We start from the raw sequence: 22,602 nt of genomic DNA, 5'->3' as shown, positions 1-22,602 counted from the left end.
GCACTATTCGCTGCTTGGCACAATTTCCCACAAATGCTGCAAACAACACAGTAGCTGATAGCGTTTGGTGGCCTTTTGTACTGACATTTCAGCCTCTCACAAACTGGAACTGGCCTTATCTGTTGGCCACAGTGCCTGAGGCTTTTCTTCTAGCTGGCGTTTTCTTCTTCCAGCTGCCTAGCAGTTTTCAGAGGCAGAGATTTCTGAACAGCGGGTTTTCTCTTCTGCCGCAGAAGAACATAGTCAGGGAGAGTAAAAAAATACCACAGACAGGGAACAGCAACTATTTTCTTACGTTATTAATAGACCAGATTATTGATGATTCAGATTAATTATATCCAGACTTACCAAAGAATAGGAATTATTTCCTGGTGAGGCAAAAAATTTCCAAATTTTTGTTTGTATTTTAGTCTTTTCATTGATTCGAAATGTAGAAAACTACGTAAAAACAGACACACATCAAATTTTCTCATAGTGAATTGAAGTGCAAACATGCCATACCAGCTCAGTTGGGGTGTTTGATACCACCCACACCTCAGTAGCCCTTTTTCTGTCTCTATTTGTAGTCTGGGGAGTGGGTTTTCTTTCCTTTCTTGTTTCTCCCCCTCTCCCTTTCTCTTTCATCTTTCAGCAGAAGAAAAAGCAAAATGAATGGGGTGGGGAGAATAAGAGTGTATAACAGAAATCATCCCATTACAAATCCAACTGGAAGAAAAATTTTCTGTTGCAGATCCCTTCAAAACAGATGTTTCTTTCATAACCATGCAATAAGGAGGAAAACGCACAAAAAGGAAGTGACCGCATCCTCCCAAATGTTATGAGTTTTGTGGCATTCAAAAAGACACATTTTTCGTTCTGAAAGAATTGAAAATGTGTCAAGCCTCTCTAGCTGTTAATCCACACATTCAACCTGAACTGGGATTGAAGTGATAAGCAGCTCGATATCAAGTCCGCACTGGTTACTTGGCAATAGCTTAATGATTATCTTGGATGTGTTTAATGAAAAATACTATTAAGAATAATCATGCTGCACCACACCCTGAGCTGACTTCCACCCTGTCCTGCGAAGCCGCTCTGTGCGGCAGCCAAGCTCTTATCCAGGCCCTGCAGGCAGTGAGACCCAGGCAGGGCCCACTGAGGAGCTCAGGAAGAGCAGGAACCTCTCCTCTTCCACCAAAAGTTTGATTTTTCCTGAATTTTGTTTCTTTTCTGCATGTGGCAGTGAGATGCAACACCTCCCGAAACCCACTAGGCAATACACTGTTGCTCAGCAACCCCATACTTGCTGAGAGGGCTCTTTTGCAGCAGTAAAACTGACTTGAAGAGAAAAATTAGGTGACGTGACCCCCAAAACCTGCCAAAGCAGCAAGGTCCCCATGAGCAGATGCAGGTCAGTAGCAGTGAGGACCCTGGCGGCAACATTGGCTGAGGAGCAGCAGTACTGCACCTTCTGCTCCTCTGCATCTGGTCTGTTCTGAAGCATTTGCTGGCAATTACCCAAATTTAATTAATTAGCTAATTAACAGAAAAGGTCTCCTGCTCTGCAAAGCCATCTCCAGTGTCTTAGTTAGATCCAGAGAGCGGAGCTAGCATTGTGTGTGGTTAGGGTGAGCCAGCAAGCAGCACCGATGAGATGGGGAGGGGGTGGCTGCACGGCCCCACCAGCACGAAACCCTCTCCTGGGGGCAGCCAGAGCTGCTCAGCACTACTGATAGTTTGGTTTGAACCACCTGATGGAAAAGGCAGTGGGGACGAGTGGATTGCACAAGTGGACTGGGTGCAGACTGGGAAGCAGGTTAAATAAAAAGTGTATTTCATCCCATGAATACTTGGGAAAATCAGACCAGCTTTAGACAACCAGCACATACGTACCCTTGTAACTTCCAGAAAAAGACTGCTTTGTCCAGTCTGTGGGAGGCTGTTTCCCAGCCCAGGTACCATGGCTCGTGGCCCAGCACAGTGCAGGCCATGCACACTGCATTTCCTGCAGCAGCTCAGCAAGTGCAGCATTGCTCCTGCCTCTTGCTTTTCCACACACATAAATACGGCAGAGCAACGTTTCAGCTGCTGCTTTGTCACAGGCAGCCATGCTGGCTGCACGTCCTGAAAACTGGAACCCTCACAGTGATTCAGACCACTCTTGCACCAAGGAAGGAGAGAAATGAGCCACCAGGAGTCTGAGACACCTCCACATTGCTGCTGTTCCAGACAAGTCTGAGGCTGCGTACCCCTAGAAAACAGACAGCTCACATTGGTGCTAAAATCTGCCTAAAAGAGCCCCATCCTGCCTTCCCTTCATCTCCTGAAGAGCCAATAGCTCAGCAGCAGGGGAGGGCAGGTCACCTCCCGCTTACAGGCTCAACGAATTATGAAGACTGCAGCCAGTCCCCTTCGAACCCACAGACACAGGGTTCTACAGACTGGGCTTTTTCAGGACCCAAAAGCTCCACTGCCAGCAAGGGCTGTGGCCAGAAGCGGGACTGTGCTGCCAGGGTGGGCGTCAGCACTGGGGTACGTGGCAGGTTGCCACAGTCCTCATGGAATATTGAGGAAAGAGAGATCAGAGCACAGAGGCTAAATAAACCTTTTAACCTCTGTCAGTAGAAACCATTCCAAAAGCTTTTCTGCTGCACTTGGTGTGACCTCAATAGGGCTACCCGTGCGTTTTGGTACGTATCAGAAATTTTTTAAAATGAAAACTTGTAGAAAAATAATTAGACTTTTCCATTAGGACCACTGGAACTGCACTCTCACATGGTTAATAGTATTGCATAGAAGTATCTTGTTACAAGTTTTTTTTGAGCGTCCCATCAGGTGGTTCAAACCAAACTATCAGTAGTGCTGAGCTCCAGCAGACCCCACTGAGATCAGCACCCTTAAAATCTGACCTACTAGTTCCACCTGGCACAGGCAGATGATCTACAAGGCTATTGAAGACCTGGACAATTGCCACGTACCACAATACCTACATGCCACGTTACCAGAAGACAAGAAAAACAAATACAGGTTTGACATTGCCTGCTGAACCACCTCCTTAAAAAAGAGGCTGCGTTCAGAAGCGCAGCCAATCTCACAACATGCAGCAAGATGTGGTTTCCTGGCTGCCATTTTAGGCTAGCTAAGAGGTACATGTACTCATTTTTAAGCTTTGTTTTCAGTGTCATGAGCATGAACGAGTGTTTCCTATGCATATCATCTGTGCTCGGGGACAGCCCAGCCTGAGGGAAAATGCTTGAGGGAATGAGGGGGCTCAGACCCTGGGGGCAAGTGCAAATGCCAGCAGCAAGCTCGAGGTGAGCATGATGGATCAACTCCCATTCTTTGAATAAAAAATTGCTTTTATAACACTTCACATGTGGTGCAGGTGGGATACACTGTAAAAAAAACCAATTACACATGCTTTTCCTAGGGAAAGATAAACAGTTTTTACACATGCCTAAACTATGCAAAAGTGCAGAAAAAATATGGCCATCAATGCATCATTAACAGAACAGAAATCCTGCTACCCATGTCGTGGTTTTTTGTGCCAGAACATGAGGTTCGCTGTGGGAAAGGCACAGTCACCAGCTCCGGGTGGTGAAGCCCTCCCCTTTCCATGGGTCGCTGTGGGGCAGTGCAGGCTGAAGCGGCTGCAAGCCTGGGTCTCTGCTCTTAAAATTAAAACGGAAAATTGAAGACCAAAGGCAGACAGTTAAAACATTAAAGACACTGGATGATATGTATTTTATATGTTACGCAATGAACACAAAGACACACTGCTGGTGTTTCATTTTGGTGCCATCAGGGGAATAGTTGGGCAGGAGCAAGGTGAACGTGGCCAGTGCTGCAGAGCTACTGGCAGGAAACAGCGGGAGGGGCTGATTTCTGCGGAGAGGAAAGGAGCAATGTACTGGCAATAGGAAATGCCAGGGATCAGCTTCCGGATGTGGGAAACAGTTAACACCAGTGTTTATCCCTGCTATGGCTCTTTCCACCAGCACACCTCAAATGGCTCTATACTGAAGGAAAAGGCCAAATGTGAACATGGGCAATGCAGAGCCATGTGCTGAATACACTTGCTGATGTACCAGCACTGCCCAGACCCTCTCATTTGCAGTGCTGGCGGGGCTCATTACATCCCCTTTCCCTGTCAGCAGGGCTCATTATCCTCATCTGTGCTGCGCCCTGTAGACCAACCCTAAATGTCAGGATCTCCATTTTGCGTGTCAGGACGCACTGGGAGATGAAGAAACCTCCCACAAGGGTACGAAGTTGAGCAGAGGCCACAGAACTCCCAAGTGACACAACTAACAAGTGTCTGAGCTTGCAAGAGCTGTGCTCTCTCCCTGCCTTGTGCTGTTAGGATTGCCCTCCTCCGGCAGCCCCTCTGGAAAGAGAAGGGCAATCAAAGAGCCCGGAGTAGCCACCTGCAACTCATACATCCTTTAGCCCCATCAAGCTGTGGTTATACGCTGGAGGGGATAATAAAGGATGGCTACAATGCATGGGTTTTGCCTTCAAAAACGCACTAGGAAATAGCTTGCCCTAATGGCGCGAGTGGTCCAGCTTGGGGCAGGCGGGGGGGAACGAGAAGTCTCCAAAGCCTCAGTCTGCTTCTGCTCAGCTCCCATGGCGAAATGCAACTCGTGAGAGCCTCCCATGTCAGTCAAAACGCAACAAGATGGAGACGGGAGGGAAGCAAACCCTGGTGCCACTGCAGCATCATGCTGCGTGCTGTACTGCTGTGCTCTGGGGCTGGGGTACAACAAGGGACACCTCTTCAAGGTCTGTTTTCCCAGCCACTTCAGGCCGGGCACAGTAGTCCTGCACCCAGCAACCCGGCCAGGATGGGCAGCCAGCAGTTTCCATAACTTAAAAATCTTTGGCCTGATGAGAGCAACTTCTGGGTATGATCGCAGTAGTTTCTAAGCACATTTGAAACTTCTGGCAAGCTTCCATGTTAGCCCCTGTCTCTTTCTCTAGCTTCTTTCCAGTGCCAGGACCATCGGGAAAAGATACTCAAAAGCACGCAAGTCTTGCTGAAAAGCCCCATTTTCCAAGAGTGGCTTAGAGGCCAAGCTGTTACGTCAGCTGGGTTGGAAATCTTCAGTCTATCCTGCTTTCCATGGCATGAAACACTGGGGTGCAATTGCTTTTAAACAACACTATTTTCAAGAAACAAAACAGCGATGATTCCACCTGACAGTCTTTTCAGTGCTTCTGTGAGAAGGGCTAACTGAGCCAAGAAAGCATCCGAGAAGTCAAGCGATGCATTGTTGCAAATCTCCAGAAATAAAACAACACTGAGGGTCTGGCTTCTGGTAAAATGTGCATTTCTGCCACACTATTATTCCTTCCAAATCAGTTTTTACTAAGTGTCCCACATATGCCCTTTGCTCAAGCGACAGGATATCCTTCATTTGTCTGCACAAAGTGCAGATGAGACCTTCTTCGTGTTGTTTTCCAAGTCGGCTGATGGGAGGGTCAGCAGGGGCCAAAGCAGCTGCACCAAGTAAAGGAAAGGTAACCATGGCAACCCAAGTTATCTGCATCCTCCATATATTTCCTTCTCCCCACCCTACATCATATCTTTCCCACCCAAAACTCAAGCCGATACAGCCAGTGACCAGCTGGCAGGATGGGGACTGTGGAAGGGTCTCCTGCACCCAATGTGTCTTGCCGTGTTTCGGGACTCACCACTGCAGGCTGAGGTCATCAGAAAGAGACTGAAAGTGTAGAGAGGGGTAACTTAAAAAAGACAGAGCTCTTCGCTACTGTAGATGGGGCGCTGGATATGTTGCCCTTGCTCCAGAGTTGCAGATTCATTGATGCTGCTCCTGGTTTTAGCTCTGAGCTGTAATCCTTCCACAGCAGCAACAGCTTCTCCGTCTGCACCCCACATCAAACCCAGCTACAGTTTTGGCCGGACTTTCCTGGGACTTGACAAATGCAACGCCTGCATTGGGACATCCATTTGCAAGAAATTCTTTAAAGAAGAAATAAGGTCAGAAACTCAGCACAGTAATTTTTAAAGCATTCTGCATAGTAACTTAAAAGTTGCCTGTTAGTATTTCCAAGTACTTTAATGAGAGACAATGCAAAGAATAACTTAGCACCCAGTTGCTATTACAGTGCCTAGTAACTTATTTAATTACTTTCTATAAGCTGCTGCTTTGTCTCTTTTCTCTTAAAGCCACACAAACATGATCAGATGTCAGCCCTGAATTATAATCTGAAAGTAAGAGTAAAAGGCATAACTTTTGGCATAAGGAGTGGCTCCAAAACAATTCAAGAGAGTGATGGGGGAAGGAAAGAGGGAAGGAAGAAATCAGTTTGTTAGATGTACTGGAAGCATTTTATTATGAGCAACTCAGTAAAGGTAAAGGCGGTTTAGCTTTATATGCTTCCAAAATACTATGTTAACTACAAACGTATAAACATGCTATATAATTTTGTACCAGGTGCAAGAACACAAATGTGCAGAATTTCACGTGCATGTTAACTAAGATCAAAAGCAGCCTAAACTTGCCTGAGGCACAAGGAATTTTGCACAATAGGTTTCTTATGCACTCAAAAATAGATAGGGCTAAATTATTAGTACACTTTTGGGAGGATTCTGTGAGAACTTGAAGGCAGAGGCAGAAATTGCCTCTGCCTCAAAGTCGATGAGACATATACTGTCCAAGTGGTCATCGATTGATCCAATCAGTTTTAGGCTGAAAAGCAGAGCATATCTGATGATGGCAGGGAAAATGTTGCCAGTGTATTTGAGGAGAAAGTTAAAGGCAGTGCTTGGCAGAGGAAGGGTTTATTTGGTCTGATAAGATTTATAGAGCCATATGCACTTTCTTTTATAGATATAAAAGCCTGGGGGACAAGAACTGATTATAGTAAAACTGTATTTTTAATGCTATAATGTAAGTAGTATAATATTGGACAAATCACCATTTCTATCTTAAACTATCCTATAAAATGTAGCATAGTAAAACCGTAATGGTTTGTCCGGGGTGGACTTGTGATACCAAACATTCATCCTTCACTTGCTGCTGTTGGAAAAAGGCAGCTCGTGGCTGTACTATGCCAGGGCACCCCTTGCTGTGGCACACTGGGAGTCCCAGCCATCATCACTTTGCTCTCTTGGCTTTCTGTCTCCCCCAGCTCGTGCCGACAGTAACACCAGGCCGTGCAGTAACTCAGGTGCAGCCGCACTGAGAAGGGCCAGGACAGCAGTGCTGGGTTTCTCCCAGCCCCGCGCAGACTCCTATCTCAAAAAAAAGCAGGATGGATTTGCAAACAGCATGTTCAAATGGCTGACATGGCTGCTGTGGGTCTGCAGGGGCTGGGGATGCGTTTGGGGTATGGCCTGCCCTACATTTTATTATCTGCAAGCGGGGTGGCACAGGGGCTGGCTCCTGCCTCCTGCAGGCCCTTCACCACTCGCCTGTACAGAGCTTTAGGGTGCTACCACAGGTACAAAGCAGCTCCCATGGGTGCAGCTTGTTGCAGGTGCACTGCCTCGGTTACTCCCGCTTATCCACTGGGGAGGCTGGGGCCATGCAGACTCCTTCACCCCTACCAAAAGTAGCAGTAGCCTTCTGCAGCAAGCATCTGCCTCTGGCTGCACTGGTGGGTGGGAGAGAGGTGCTATGTGAGGGTAGGCAGGAGGTCCCCACGCTGGCTTTCCTCAGGGGACGGAGGGAAAGGGGTGCGGGTGTGTATAGGGTCCAAGCGGGGTCTGGGAGTGCAGAGCAGCAAACGTGGGAGCATGATGCTTCTGCCTCAGGGAATGTAGAGGGGCTTCCTAAACCAGAGGTGCGGTTGGCTTCCCGCAGGCAGTGCAGCACACAAATAAATGATAATGTATAGCTCTGCTGAGAGCACTTTGGAAGGCGTAACTTTCAAAAATGTGTTCCTGAGCAGTCAGTCAGCTTCGGGCTTTTCTTTGCAGGGGTTAAACTTGTTCTCCCACTTGATTTCTTAAACAGCCAGGTTTTTTTTGGCAAGTGGAAGCTTAAACGGGGGAAATTTCAGTGGCGCTTATGCTCTTTGATCCACCCCCGTGTACCTTTTGACATGTTCACAAAGGTAGATGGCACTTTTTGCTTCTCTGTGTTAATCCTGATTGCTTCATCAATTTTCCATCATTTCCAGGAGCTGCAACATGCATTCAGACTTGACTAAGGAAGATGTGGGTTTTGTTCCCAGGATGGCTGGTGACACATCTTGTGCTCTAATGTTCTTTACTTCCCTTATCTTTGCCCAACTTTATCCATCTGTAAATGAGAATACCAAAGCCTGCCTACCGACAGACAGCAGCAGAAGTTTTCATAGAACATTAGATTTTAAAAACACTGTGAAACAGAGCTGACCAAAACTATTTGCAAAATTGTGCCAATACTGGCAATGAGTTTTGGCCAAAAGTAACGGGAAGGAAGTTTGGAAAACCTGGAATGCTTCAATTTGATGCTTTTCTTATATGGCATTTTTTTTTATTTTTGGTTTTAAGGCTTAACTTGTTAGATTTTCATCTTTAAAAAATGTAAAACTCCAAAGGCAAGCAAAATTATTTTGGCTGAAAAAAACAAAAACTTCATTTAATCCAGGAAAAAAAGAAAAACAAATTGGGTTTTCTTCAACATTTAGTTCTAGGTTGATCTAAAATCTGCAATTCGTGACTCAATTATTCACACAGATCTTACTGAAAGTCTTAATTAAAACGCATCCAGGTCCTTCGCTAAAAGGCTTCATACAAGAGTGAATTATTGTTACAGCACAACTTGATGATGAATCTTAAAAGTATCCAGCAAGTGTGCCAGGCCAATGCTGCGCTGCCCAGAAATGATGCCAAATACAGAATTGCTGCGGCCCATGCCGGGTTCCCAGGCCCACGTGGCTCTCCCCCGGGAGCTCTGCGGAGGAAATCACTCCATCCATGCTCAAACTAATGCTCAGCCCTGGATTTCACACATCCGTGCGCTGCCTTCATGTGGGAGGCGGTGCTTTCCTGGTATCTGCCTGACGTGAGCTCCCCTGAGCACACACCCTTGAGCCAAATCACAAGGCACATTTGTGCTTAACTAAAAAAAAAAACAAAAAAAAGAAGGAAGAAAGAAAGAAGAACCTAGCCCATAGCCATCTCTTCCCTGTACGTGCCTGGCACACTGCCCCTGCTTTGCCGATCAGGCACTGGGTGAGGTCGTGATGCACAACAAATCACAGTGAGGCATAGCAATTATTCTCTGCCCTTTAGGGCTAGCACAAAAACCAGACAACCCTCTTCCCCCCATTCCACCACCCCCCACACCCCACAACCCTCAAAAAAAAAAAAAAAAAAAAGCAAGGTGTTTATTTTCATGTCAGATGCCCTAATCATAGAGAAACTTCAGTTTCATATTGGGCAAAATGTCCAAATGAATGAAATGCCTGAACCCCCCACCTGCTCATGCAAGAGTCCAGGCTCCTCCAATTCTGGTCAGCCAGCATCTCTGTGGCAAACCTTTTGAAGGAGGCACGTGACTAGAGCTGGAAGCAAAGGCAGGGCAAGCACCAGCATTTCAGGGAGATAGGCTTTCCCTCCCCTGCACAGATCCATGGTGGGTAAGGGGAGAGAGGTGCTGCCTTCAAGAAGGGTCATGGGGACGACGATGGTCGGTCTCTGATTATGGAGTGTGGCTAGCGTCACTGAGCCAGTTATTTGCTTGAAATCAGCAGAAATTAATCCCCCCAAAATTTCTCTGTACTGATCAGCTTTCAGATTTTTCAATGTCTTTTCATCTAACTCCAGCTAGCTGATCCTGCAGAGAACCTCTTGCCTCTCCTGTTTCACTTCTGAGCTATCGGCTTTAATTTACGGTGGGATTAAATTAGAACGTGCTTTCTTACGCACTTGGGTAAGGAGGTTAGGGCAGGAGGTTTTAGAGGCAGCGAATGCATGACGTTGGCCAAACCAAAGGTCAGAGTTCAGCCGCCTTCCAAGAGCGGGTTACAGACATACTTACAAAATAGGCACCGTGCTCCTCAGCTCCTGCATGTGTGACAACGTCTGTGGGAAGGGCTGAGGGGGCTGCTGAAACAACAAAAAAATCACAGCCTAATTACCCAGCCCATATGCTCCCCTCCTGTTTCTGTGTAGGGGGAGCAACTCAATGCAAGATTTCCGTGGCTACAGCGGTGCCACACGCCCAGGGCACACGTCTCCCTGTCCCCCGCATCATACCCCAAACCCTGACGCTGCCTTGGGAAGTCACTCATGCCGGCTGCTAAAATACAGCCAGAGATGCTGGACCTGTTGACCCCAGTACTGAGTTAAAGCCACCACCTGAAAACAAAAGGTCTTTTTGATATTCCCAAATGCATTTATTGTCAGGAGGTTTTGTCATGCAGTGTCCCTTAAAGTGTTGAGCACTCCTTTTTTGGGGCCCTTTCTCTGGGATTAAGGAAATTCAAAACTCCAGGGATTCCCTGTGAAATGAAACCCTGCATCACTCTCCCTTCCCTCCCTCTGTTTAGGTGGCCCAAAAGACAGCATTTGAGCACTCCATTCCCTGCCCCATCGCACTATTCATGACAAGGGATGGTTTAAGCAGGAAGCAAAGATGGACATTTTTTTCCAGAGCACATTTCCTTGGCCGACGTCTTTGGCTGGTTCTCCTCACGCCAGCGCCCATGGCCACCTGCCTGTGGTCACTCAGCTTTTGCCGTGCCATGGCAACCGCGCTGGTACTGTAGGGTTGTCTTTGTGGCTTGTTAACCCGCTCTCCGTGGGGTTCTCGTTTTGGTTTGGCAGGTTTGACACCTGGCTTTCTTCTCATTTAAAGCTGCCCCCCAGCTACCTGCTCAGCTATTCGGGCAACTACACCGATGATGCCAAGAGCTGGCGGCTCGTCGATATCACCCGGCTGACCTCCAAGTACCGACACGACCGGGCTGACAAGCGCATCTGCACCTCCCTGCTGAAGACCAGGACCTGCAGCCTGGAACGCGCCCTGCGCCGCACACACCGCTTCCAGAAGTGGCTGAGGGCCAAGCGCCTCACCCCCGACCTGGTCCAGGTCTGTGCCCCACGGTCCCCATGCCCCCCACCAATGGGGGAGTGGGGAGCCCTAGAGGGGTTGCCATGTGGTTTTGGGGTGGAGGGAAAAGTGTCTGAAGGAGGTACAGGTGCAATTTGCCAAGTGGAGGGTCAGCTTAGACAATGGCTGGCTCTCTTCTTCTTGCCCTGGCTGGCAAAGGGGCAGCCCTGTGTCGCCCCAGCCAAGCCCACTGCCAGAGGGGAAAAGTAAAATGAGACCCTGATGGGAAGAAAAGGGCTGCAGCCCGCCCCCCCCCCTCCCCCCCCAGCCACAGGTAACCCCACGGTGCAGCCTGGCCAAGGCTGGGGCTCAGCCCCAGCAAGGAAGGCACCAGCTCCTGGCTCTTCATGCAGGCTGAGGCTGAAGGCTCATGGAAAGCCATAGCACCTGCTGGCTTCAGGCACGGGGATAACATAGGGACATGCACACAAACATGGCAACAGCTCGAGTGAGGATATTTCTGCTGGGTTTTTGACCGGGGTAGCTTGGACCACTCTGCTTGTGGCCGGCAGGGTGAGCAGCACAGGCAGTTGGAGCTAGAGCCTCGGTCCCTCACCCTCCTGTCATCTATAGCAAATGATCTCAGGCACGAAGAAGCACGCTGCCCTTTCTGTTGCAGTCCTGGTGTGTCACAGGCAAAGCCAGGACAGGCACGCGGGGGGTCGCTGTCACCAGACGGACAGGCGGCCTTGGCGTGCACAGACAGATATGCAGGCAGGGCCAGCGTGGCAGTGCGGGCAGGTTCCAGGGGAGGGATGGTGACAGAGCCCTGCTCATGCCAAGGGACGCCACAGGCAGCCAGGGACAGACAGCAGGCACACCAGTGTGTTTTGCAGCAGCTGGCTTGAGTCTGAGAGCAAAAGTCCTCTCCTCAAATGCACGCACATCCCCCCCACCTCATCCAAACAGCAGCATATCCACTGGCAAGGCGCAGGGGCCAGGGTACAGGCTGGATATATTCTAAACAAGACTCTGAGAGGCAAAGAAGGATTATTCCAGTACTTCTCCCCAGTTCCATGAGAGAAGTGGCTGTGAAAAAGTGACTTATTTTTTTTTCCTATAAAGGCAACTGTTTCCTCCTGCCCGCACGCTGCCACATCCACTCAGCTTTGCTGAGTGCTAAAGATATGCTGCTTTAGCTTTTCCACTTCTGTTACCCGCGGAGCCACACGCCCAAGGAAGGAGAGCGGGAGACCCCATGCTGCAGCAGCAGGAGCAGGAGCAGCACCAGGGCTTGTGCCTGAGCTGCTCCCAGAAGGACTGACTCCAGGTACTGACAGCCTCATATTGGAGGTTACCCTGAAGCCAGCGCCCTCCCAAGGGATGAGGTGCAGGATGACATGTGCTCTTTGGAGCTAAGCTATGCTGTACTTTGGCTAGTAACCTCGGGAGAAGGGGCAAATATGCATCTTTTCCACCCAGAGCATCCGTCACCTGAGCCTGTGGGCTGTGGGCAGGGGCATTTCCTCCCTCCCAGGGTGGCAGGGAGCAGCGTCCCAGGCACCTGCTGTCCATTGCTGTCCCCCAAGGCAGCATTGCAGGGGGCTGCGGGAGGGCAAGGCCGGATGTGAGGCATTGCTGGAGTGTCCAAGGAGTTTGTGCAAAACTGTGCTGCCCCCACGGCAGTGCTGTGAGAAACAGGAGTTGAGAGCTTAAAACTTCCATTTGCTGGGTGCAGAAGTAACTGGAGAAATGTAGCTCTGTGGTATCTCAGATCTGCTGCAAAGTGAAGTCATTAGCTGAGCCCAAATCCTTCTCCTTAAAAGGCTCTTGATGTGCTATACAGCTTTCCCTACCCTGTCCTTTCTGGAACTGAATCCCCAGATGAGCTGGCTGGATCGCACATGCATATGCATGTACATATGCATGCACACATACACATGCATGCACACACACAAACGCCCATGCAGCACCATGCAGAGGCACTGGCTGGAGCACCCTGGCATTGCACAGATTCAGTTTCTCCCAAGTGGTTGAATTTCCTCGTGCAGCAGCAGAAAGCTGAGCTGACTCTGGCTCCAGGGGTGAACCTGGGGGGACATGCCCAGGGCCATGCGACATTTCAGCAACCCTTGCAGTATTTTAGCTGGAGAGGGGGCAGGAGGTTTCAGAGAAGCCAAAACCTTTGCAGGGTGGCCTCAGGATTGCTCTGCTCATGTTTTCTTGGGGTTTTTTGTTCTGTAAATCGAGCAGGAAAACCTAACTGGGATATAAATCCTTTCTAACACAGAATAGAATTGAATACACAGAGGAGCATAGCAATCCAGAGGCCCTGGGTTCTACCCTCACCACCTCCAGATTTTGGCAGCAATCACTATGTAAGATCAGGCATGTGCTCTGCAAAATGAATGCTGGTCTCACGGTGGTCTGAATTGAAAAACACCCTTCAGCAACAATAATTCAGACATACGGTGTGTGTGAGTTTGCATGAGACCCAGCCCTGTTGTGTGGGCCACCACAGGTTACAGGGTGACCCTGCCCAAGCCATCCAACCCCACAGAGACATACATTGCTGCAAATGCTCACGTGCAGCACTGCTCTTCTGGCTGTTTTTTTGCCAACTCTCTCTTTTCAGAGGTGTTAACAGCACAATGCTGTTGATGCCTAACATGATGCCCCATCCCGTTTCACAAAGCTGTGGTCACCCAGCAGTGTCTGTACTCCCCTCCTGTAGCTTTTCCTATATAGCAGCACTGAGGAGAGCTAATGGGCTCAGGTAATTTTGTCTTATAGAGCAGAGAATTACAACACACCATAATGTGCTCAAATCAAAATGACAGACCATGAAGTAATGTTTTTTCTCTTTACACTGCCTGCCCTGCCTGACCCAACTATCAGCCGTGCTGCCTGCCACAGTGATTATTTCACCCACCACGATGAAAATCTTTATTGGATGCAGCAAAGTCTTCAGTGTTAAGATCCAGCCCGCCTCGGAGACACGCAGGATTTAGTTGAGGCTCAGCCTGCACAGTAGCCCCAGCCACCCACGGCTTCACCCAGCAGCTCATCACCTCAAACCATGCCATGTGCATTTCATGTTCAAGGGGAAGAACAACAAAAAAAGCAGGTTAGTTCCAGCACAGATTACCCACAGGGAAAATTTAAAGCCCTGTAAATTTACGAAACACAGCCTGGAAAATGCTGCAGGAAGACAAACAAAAGCAATACCAAGATGAAAAGCCAGCCATTTTCAGCCACTCTCTCCTAGATGGACTGTTTGAAACTGTTGACTGGCACCTCCGCCAGCCCCTGGCAGATGTGCCAGCACCGTGGTTACGTGGCCAGTGCATCCCTTTGCTCACAGTGCACAAGCAGCAGCTTTTGGATCTGGCAGATGATCCGTCCTAGGGAAGGACAGGCTTTACCAGGCTCCCAGAGCCACCTCTCAGACCTGCCGCCTCTTTGACCCTGCACCTCACCGTCAGAGACATCCTTCTGTAAACCTGCTGGCACCACCCGCACCTGACCCCCTGTGACAGGAGGACAATAGGGGTGATGCCTGCAATAGGGACCAGACTTGTGGCTTCACAGAGTGTCCCCAGTCTTTCTGTTTTGCAGGTAAACAAAACCCTTGGATTCAAACAGCCTGGAGATGCAGCTGCTTTGACACCTACATTCAAATATTTCCTCCTGGATCCCACTCCAGACCTGATTATTTGGTGAAGCTGCACTCAGGTGAAGGCAGATGTGGCAGGAGGCAGCTGTGCTCCTGAGCTGTGCCGTCCTTACTCGGGCTGGCTGAAGAGAAAGCAGAGTGAGGAAAAGTTGTCTTCCAGAGGTCGTCTTTACATCAGAGTGAAATCTGGGTGCATCCACGCTAGATGCGCACACATAAGCATACAAGGGTGTTAAACACATCATAATGGGCAGTAGGGAAAAAAATAATCACACCTGAATGTAGGTAGCCATTGCAGGAGCTACTCATTATTGGATATAAAAATGTGGAAATTTAATCAAAGTAAATAAGAAGGTTTCCACATCAATGACAAACAAAGCATCAGGCTGTCTGCCAACTCATACTGCAAAGGGCTTTGGATATTGTGAAAAAAATCAGTATCTCTCGTGTATCAAGTATGTGTTCTTCAGATTATTCTTCCATCTACATCTTTTTGTCTGTTTTACGGCTTCAGCTCTTGTTCTGCTGTAGAGATGTCAGAAGGGGAGGCCTTGCTCTGCCGAAACACTTGAGCAGGTGCTGAACTTTGTACATTTGAATAGCACTGGCCCCACTCTCCAGCCCTGGTGAATGTGCCTTCATTAAAGCATAGGAAGCTGCACTGATGGTTGATATAAATGTGGCAGCACCCAGCCCTGCTCCTCTGCTCCTACACCATTGCTGGTGTGCCTGGAACGATTCCCCAGAAAACGAGCAGACCTGACCACTGTGTGCCCACGTCCATGTCTGTCTTAACAGGATGAGCTCTGACCTTGGAAGAAATCCTAATTACAACTTTCACACATTCTCTGCCACCATGGTTTCTCTTCCGTCTGTATACTCCTAAGGGTCTCAGCTTTTGCAAACTCCTGGAGGCAGCAAGGCTTTCTAACTTTGGCTGCAAATAATTGCATATGCACTGAGCTGCCAGATACTTTCTCCACCTTTTGTCTCTAACACAGCTCTGTTCTCCTCAGTTTTTCTCACTTCTCCTCCAAAGGGAAAGTGATAGAGTCAGCCACAACACGCCTGCAAGCACTGCGAGACAGAAATCCATAACCATCACTTCCTTCCCCTCCTTCTATGGTTTTAGATAATTAGGTCAAAAAATACTTCCTTCATAAGGCTACACCAGAGGACAGAAGTGTATGAAGACTTGTAACTAGAATTATTTTTGATGAATTCTTTTATTCTCTTGGGGAAAAAAACAAAAACCAAAACCAAAACATCGTGAAACAACACTGCAGTCTCAGTTGAGTTTTTCAGGTAGCTTTGACCAGTTATTGGCATTTAAGGCTTGTTTCATGAAACCAGTGCCCAAGGAATGGGTGGTTGGGACCCCACTGAGGTTGGCAGGGAGGCAGGGAAGGAGACGTGGAAGGTCTGATCCCTCCTTTCTACTTCTGACCAGCAGAACAGCACACTCCTCCTTTCCTTGTTGGTAACTTTCTTTGTCATGGCTGGGTAATAAGTGTTTTATGCCAAATGAACAGCTTGCACAAGACAGGTTGAGAGAGCCCTACCTAGAGTTACCAAATGATTTGGGGAGATCCTCAGTCATACCTTTGCTCTCAGCATGAAGATTGGCAGGGAGCAATGCAAGCTCCAGTGCCATTTCCTCTGAAGCACATCTCCCAGCCGTTGCATTGTAAAGAAAGCTCAAAAAAGTAAATCTGGCTACTGGCATTTGGAAGAAAAAGTCTTAGCAAAAACATAATTCCCTTCCCCAGGAAAGGCACAGTAGGGCAGCACTTCTGTGCCACTATGGGCAACTCTCAATATATCTGCTTTCCTTAGCTATTAATGAAGACTGACTTCAAAACAAAGGCCTTTTTCGACTACTCAGGTATAAATTCCTCTGCCCTTTGTCCCAGCCATAGATTGCTTGTGCAATTTTAAAAGCTAAACCTCCAAATCTGAAAGGTGAAATACAGTGATGGTTGACTCCATTAGCCCAACAATTCTTTATTTGTTGCTGGTATTTACAAAATATAGGCACAGGCTGTTGTTTTTGATAGTTAATGAACAAGTTTATAAGAGAAAAAATATATCCTGCGCTTGTACCCGCATACAGTGTTTATTTACACTTTCAAAGCATGTTTACTGACCTTAACAAATAGTATTTCCAAGAACGCTGCTCACAGGCTAAGCAAATAGGGAAGTGAAGACATTATTTAATGAGTGGAGTGACTCACTGGCTTAACAGCAGGGAGGCCCCCACCAGCGAGTCGGGATGCCAGGGCTGGAAGCCTGGGCAGAGGGAGGAGGCCTCCTGGTGCAGAGCAACGTGGTACCATGCAGTCGGGAGGAGATGAGGTTTGCAGCGTCCATGGCTCTGCCACTAAGACTGATTGCCATTTTGGAAGCCTGAGCTGTGAACAGGCATTTTTGGATGGCACCGTTTTTATTTCCTAGGAGGGGGTTTGCTGTAGGCATGCCCTCATGTGTCTGTACCCATCAGCAGCTGTGTCATCGGGGGCAGAGGTGCAGTAGGCAGAGCACAGAGGTGCCCGTAACCCCAGCGCTGGCCAAGAACATCGCAACATCTCAGCCTGGAAAATAAACATCTTTGTCATGTCTTCCCCTCTCTCCAGGGCCTGTCTAGCCCCATGCTGCGCTGCCCGTCCCAGCGGCTCCTGGACAGGATAGTGCGGCGCTACGCTGAGGTGCCAGACGCTGGCAGCATCTACATGGACCACCTCACCGATCGGGACAAACTGCGCCTGTTGTACACCCTGTCAGTAAATTCACACCCCATCTTGTTACAGGTACATAGCACCTTACCCTGGCTTGAAATGCCACCCCGCAGCCCCCCTGCAAGCAAACCCTCACATGGGATGTGCGCCAGCCCCAAGCTGAGGAGTAGTCCCAGCCTTGGCCTTTGGCAAGCTTCCTAGCCCTCATGAAGTGTGTTTTTTCTGTGGGGCTGGGTGGCTGAAGACAGGCAGACTTGTGCTGTTCTCCTTGCATCAGCCTGTGAAGTTGTGGAGAGACATGGATACCCAGCCCCTTAAATAAATCAGAACCCTGGTGGGTTATTGCACTAGCACGCTGTGAAAGCCAGGGTTTTACACATCCCTGGTGTATGTACTACGTTTGCATTGCTAATATATTATTCAAAATCACAGCCTCTTTAGAAAAGAGAAAGAGCATGCCTTAGTGTGGGAGGACCAAGACACAGAGTTGAGGTTGAACGTGGACTTGAGGAGCACTGATTTGCCAGGCTCCATATGCCACCACTGATAACTAGCTCCATGCCATAGTGCAGTTTTGCAGAGGCATTTGGTGGAATCCCAAATACAACTGAGCCCTGAGTTTGAAGGCAGAGAGCTGGGAGGCTTCGCATCCCTCCTCTAGCACCTGACTCCTCTTTTTCCTTACACATGTTCCTTTGGGAGTAGCCTCACCCTTCCACCACCACCGTCCCACCTTTATCACAGAATCATAGAATCATTCTGGTTGGAAGAGACCCTCAAGATCATTGAGTCCAACCATAGTCTAACTCTAGCACTAAACCATGTCCCTAAGAACCTCTTCTATACACTTTTTAAACACCTCCAGGGATGGTGACTCCACCACTTGCCCGGGCAGCCTGTTCCAGGGCTTCAGAACTCTTTCCACGAAGAATTTTTTCCTAATATACAATCTAAACCTCCCCTGGTGCAACTTGAGGCCATTTCCTCTTGTCCTGTCACTTGTTACTTGGGAGAAGGGACCAACACCCTCCATGCTACGACCTCCTTTCAGGTAGTTGTAGAGAGCCATAAGGTCTCCCCTCAGCCTCCTGTTCTCATTGTTGTTACCTCCAGCCCTTTGACATACCATGAAGAAGAGAGGCAGAATCTGTCTCCTGCCCCAGGAGAGGGGACTGCACAGGGCTCTGCCAAGGCCCATGGAGGGGGAATGGTGCTCATGCTCTGGGAGTCTCCCAAGGGTCATTCAGCCACCCTGACCACAGCTCACTGAGGCATGAGAGTTTGTCTCTCTGCACTGTAAAGATACGGGAATGCAGCTTAAACAGGTGAGAAAAATATGCTGAAGAGAAATGGCTTGATTTTACACGGGTGTCCAAAACACCTTTACAGCAGAAGGATGAAGCAACCTTAAACATGAAACTGGATGAGTTCATAACTCTGCCTTGCCAGGGTCAGTGGTGCTGGGTGCTGGGGAGATAGACAAGTTATATTGTGAATGGCAGAAAGCTTTGTGTTGGCACAGCTCAGCGGTCATGAGGTTTGTTTTCCAGATGGGATAACTGCCGTACTGGCACAAGCTGCAGTGATATGGGGAACCCAGCCCAGGCGTCCCCAATGTAGCAGACAGACAGCACTTCTGTCCCTCAGACTGCAAAGTCTCTTACAAAATGGCCAGGCAGTTCTTATGAATTAGTGAAAACTGTTTTAGCCCCACCTCACCTCCAAGTCCTGACTTCAGCTATGCAGTGCTCATGAGAGACACATCAAAGGCTCCATAAAGACACCTAGAATTATCTCTTCTGTGCCTAAAATTTTCATGAATTTGAAACTTATCTTGGACTTTCTGGTGGAATAGATCTTGAAATATCAAATATTTCTTAATTTAAAAATAGGGGAGAAAAAACAGCAGCATAGCTGCTCCAGGAAGGACCAGCACTTTCCCTGGCTGCTGGAGAAGGCTGGGCTGTGGAAGGGTGGTGAGCTGCTTTAGAAAGCAAAACATGAGCTGACCAGAGCGCTTGAAAGTCCCTGAAGAGGGAGGTGGATCCATGGGCATGGTTTAGCGGCCAGAGGGCAGGGACAATCACCCCCATTTCCCCTTTTCCCGGCAGATCTTCCCCGACGTAGAGGGATGGCCCTTCCCGCGGTACCTGGGCTCCTGCGGGCGGCTGGTGGTCAGCGCCAGCACCCAGCCCCTGCGCGACTTCTTCGGCTCTGCTCCTGAGGTAGCTGCCGACCTGGCCCTCCAGCTCCTCGCCGTCCTCCGCTCCATGGGCAACAATGACCTCAACTATTTCTTCTACTTCACCCACGTGGATGGTGGCACCTTTGGCGTCTTCAGCAACGGGCATCTGTTTATCCGGGATGCTAGCACACTGGGGATTATCGACAAGGAGGAAGGTACTCGGCAGGCTCCAGGGCTGCGCTTCTGTCGCAGGAGGGCTCAGCAAGGGGAAGGTGACAGGAAATTTGTTTGTGGAGTCAGTGGTTTGGTGACCGACCATGGGCACTTATGTCCTGCCTGACTCCCTCTGTGGCTGACAGCAGCATTCAACATACACAGTGCTGAACGCTCACATTTGGAGTCTTCCTAAATCACCTCTTTTTAAAGTTTTGCCACACAAATGTCAATATATTCAATTAGAAATTTCAGAACTTCATTTATTTTAAGTATTGGGTCAAATCAGACTCTCTTCAGGTGCATTGATCACATTAACTAATAACCATTATTATAACAACACAATCTCCCTTTTGTCTTTTTCACATAAAATTATGTTCACTTTTCACAGGTTACATTGGTCTACCCCTGGAAGCAGAGCTAGTCAAAGACTATCCCACCAATAATTTAACAATCTTACTTTGAATGTTCAAATTTTCAAAAGGCCTTTGCTCATCTCATACATTCAGCTGAGTAGATCTCAAATATTTAGAAGCAGCTCTCAGAGAATTTTCCACTGGATTTCTTTTTCTTGTCCCAACAGCTATTGATGTTGACCTGAGTCCAGCTCGTTGAGCTGTTTTTGCAATTTAATGATTTTGGGTAACATGGAAAAATTATGAGTTTGACTATTTGCGGTAGTTTTTATAGGAACTCCACATTTTAGGTTAGTACTCCAGTTCTTCTTGTTCTTCTGCATCAGTTTGACTCGACAGACTCCTCTCCACTTCCTCTGTCAGGCACTTCTGCAGGGCTCTGTCTTTCAGAAAAATATACGTATTTCAGGAGAGAGAAAATTAGCCCATATGCAGCTACGGCACAGAGTACGCAGTGGTGAAAGGCAGCCGTATGCTTTAGATAGTGACAAGCCCCACATTAATACAGAGGTACAGACATATGTGATTACCCAAGATTTCACTACCGTGCTTCTAACAACTGGTTTAATTGTCTCTAACAGGGAGCCAGCTGATTGACGACCAGCAGGAATACAAAGATATATTTAGCTGTTTGACTGTGGACTGTCAGTCTGCCTTTGTGTCCTGTGACTCCATCGGAGAGAAGCACAGCCTTGTCATGGTGTGTCAGGAGCTTTTGCCTAAGCTGCTGAAGGGCAAATTCCTGCAACCTGTGCAAGGTCAGATAGACAGCTTCCTGCAGCGCTGCGCTGATGGCTTCACCGATGACCAGGGCGTCAACGAGGCAGTTGCAAAGCTCACAGAGCTCCTGAAGCCTCTTCGGTCTTGTGATTCCCGTTTTGCCTACCGCTACCCTGACTGCAAATACAGTGACAAATACTGATGGCTTTGGAGGAGGGGGTCCCCTGGGAAGGATGGGGATCGTGTCAGTGCCCTGCCAGCGCGGGAAGCAAGAAGGAATCAGGGTAGCTGGGAAGAGCTGCACCAAATCTGAGGCTTCCTCACAGGCAGAGGAAAAGGGAGCAGAGCACACATGAGATTTATTGTTTGTCTCCCAGAGATGCATTTGTCACAAGGAATGTCAGACATGATGTAAGATTTATGGATTATTAGCATTATCATGAGTGACAGGGGCTACAGGATTAATAAATCTTATTCACAAATTTTGGCCTTGGAGGAGTTTTCCACACTATCTGTTAAAAAAAGTCTCTGAAGGAGCATGCTCAAAACTAGCTAGATAGAAGAGCATTATTACCAAGAAAGTCTTTCTGATTGAGATCGTACAAATATAATGTGGAATGGATGGAAGCATTTATGACTTTCCTTGTGGGGATTTTTATATTATAGATAAACTGAACCACCGGATCAGATCCGTACCATCACCCCTCACAGATCACTTTTATAAAATATTTAAATTTTATTGCTTTTATGGCACACAGAAGAGAAAAACGCATTCAACAGCATTAAAAAGCTGAAAGGCCCTGTGTCTCTTGAGGCTCAAGTTCTCTAATCCCCAAATATAATTACTTTTAGTCTTTCCCAAGTTGATAGGCAGCAATTGGACAGTAACAAAGGTTCTTGTTTTAAGATCAGAAAAAACCCAGTTCTGGGATGTGATTGTCCAGTAGATACTTCCACACTTTTCTCTCTAAAGAAAACAGAAGGAACGATTTCCACAGAGCCATTTAAATGAGTAAATTACCTTAAGAGGAGAAAGAACACAGGCAGAGGATGAGAGATTTGCTTACCCTGAACCCAGTGAGACTTGCTGAAGACTCAGTACTCCAGTGTACATGCTGGGGCACCCTTGAGAGCTGGGACATCTAAGTCCTGACCAGTAAGAAGTGCAGCCATCCTCATCAGTTTGCCTTTCAAAGGAGGAATCAGCAAGCCAGTCCCCAAGGAGCCACTCAGGCACCTAAAATTTGGTGTGGTGTACTCTTTCTCTGCAGCACTGTTCACCTTGGGACTAGTTGCAGGTGCCTCATTTTGTGGGGGAAGGTTGCAAAAATTGCAGATTTGCAAAACACAACTTTCCAACCCAGCACCTGTCAGTCCCTGTCCCGTGTTCTCCCTGTGAGGCATCAGAGGTCCACACCAAACCTTCCTTGATGTCTAGGGGACCGACAGGCCTCACCTGGGTTTGGGGCTTTCTCCTGAGATCCAGGTGCATGGGAGTCACAGAGCAAATTTGACTGAGCTGAGTCAGAAACTAGACTTTCTGGATCTCCCATAAGTATTTTAATCACGGAAACAGTCTTCCTTTAGCCGTGGTTCAAAAACTAAATCAGTAACAGCATAAAAGCAGAAAAAGGTATGAGTGCATTTGCATTTTTTATCATTGTAC

General features: G+C 48.2%; 1 protein-coding gene across 1 annotated transcript; it reads left to right on the top strand.

The window, feature by feature from the left end:
* The first annotated feature begins 5,620 nt into the window (after positions 1-5,620).
* Positions 5,621-21,285, top strand: DIPK2B (divergent protein kinase domain 2B). Its single transcript, XM_080362134.1, has 5 exons — positions 5,621-5,983; positions 10,766-11,030; positions 17,301-17,474; positions 19,514-19,802; positions 20,798-21,285. Exons 1-5 carry the CDS (start codon positions 5,760-5,762, stop codon positions 21,136-21,138), a joined length of 1,293 nt encoding a protein of 430 aa, XP_080218260.1. The 5' UTR covers positions 5,621-5,759; the 3' UTR covers positions 21,139-21,285.
* Positions 21,286-22,602: the final 1,317 nt, after the last annotated feature.

Source organism: Nesoenas mayeri (assembly GCF_963082525.1).
Source record: "Nesoenas mayeri genome assembly, chromosome: 1".
In the NCBI taxonomy this organism is placed as follows: domain Eukaryota; kingdom Metazoa; phylum Chordata; class Aves; order Columbiformes; family Columbidae; genus Nesoenas; species Nesoenas mayeri.
Note: the sequence above shows the minus strand (reverse complement) of the source record. Positions and strands in the feature narration are given on the sequence as shown.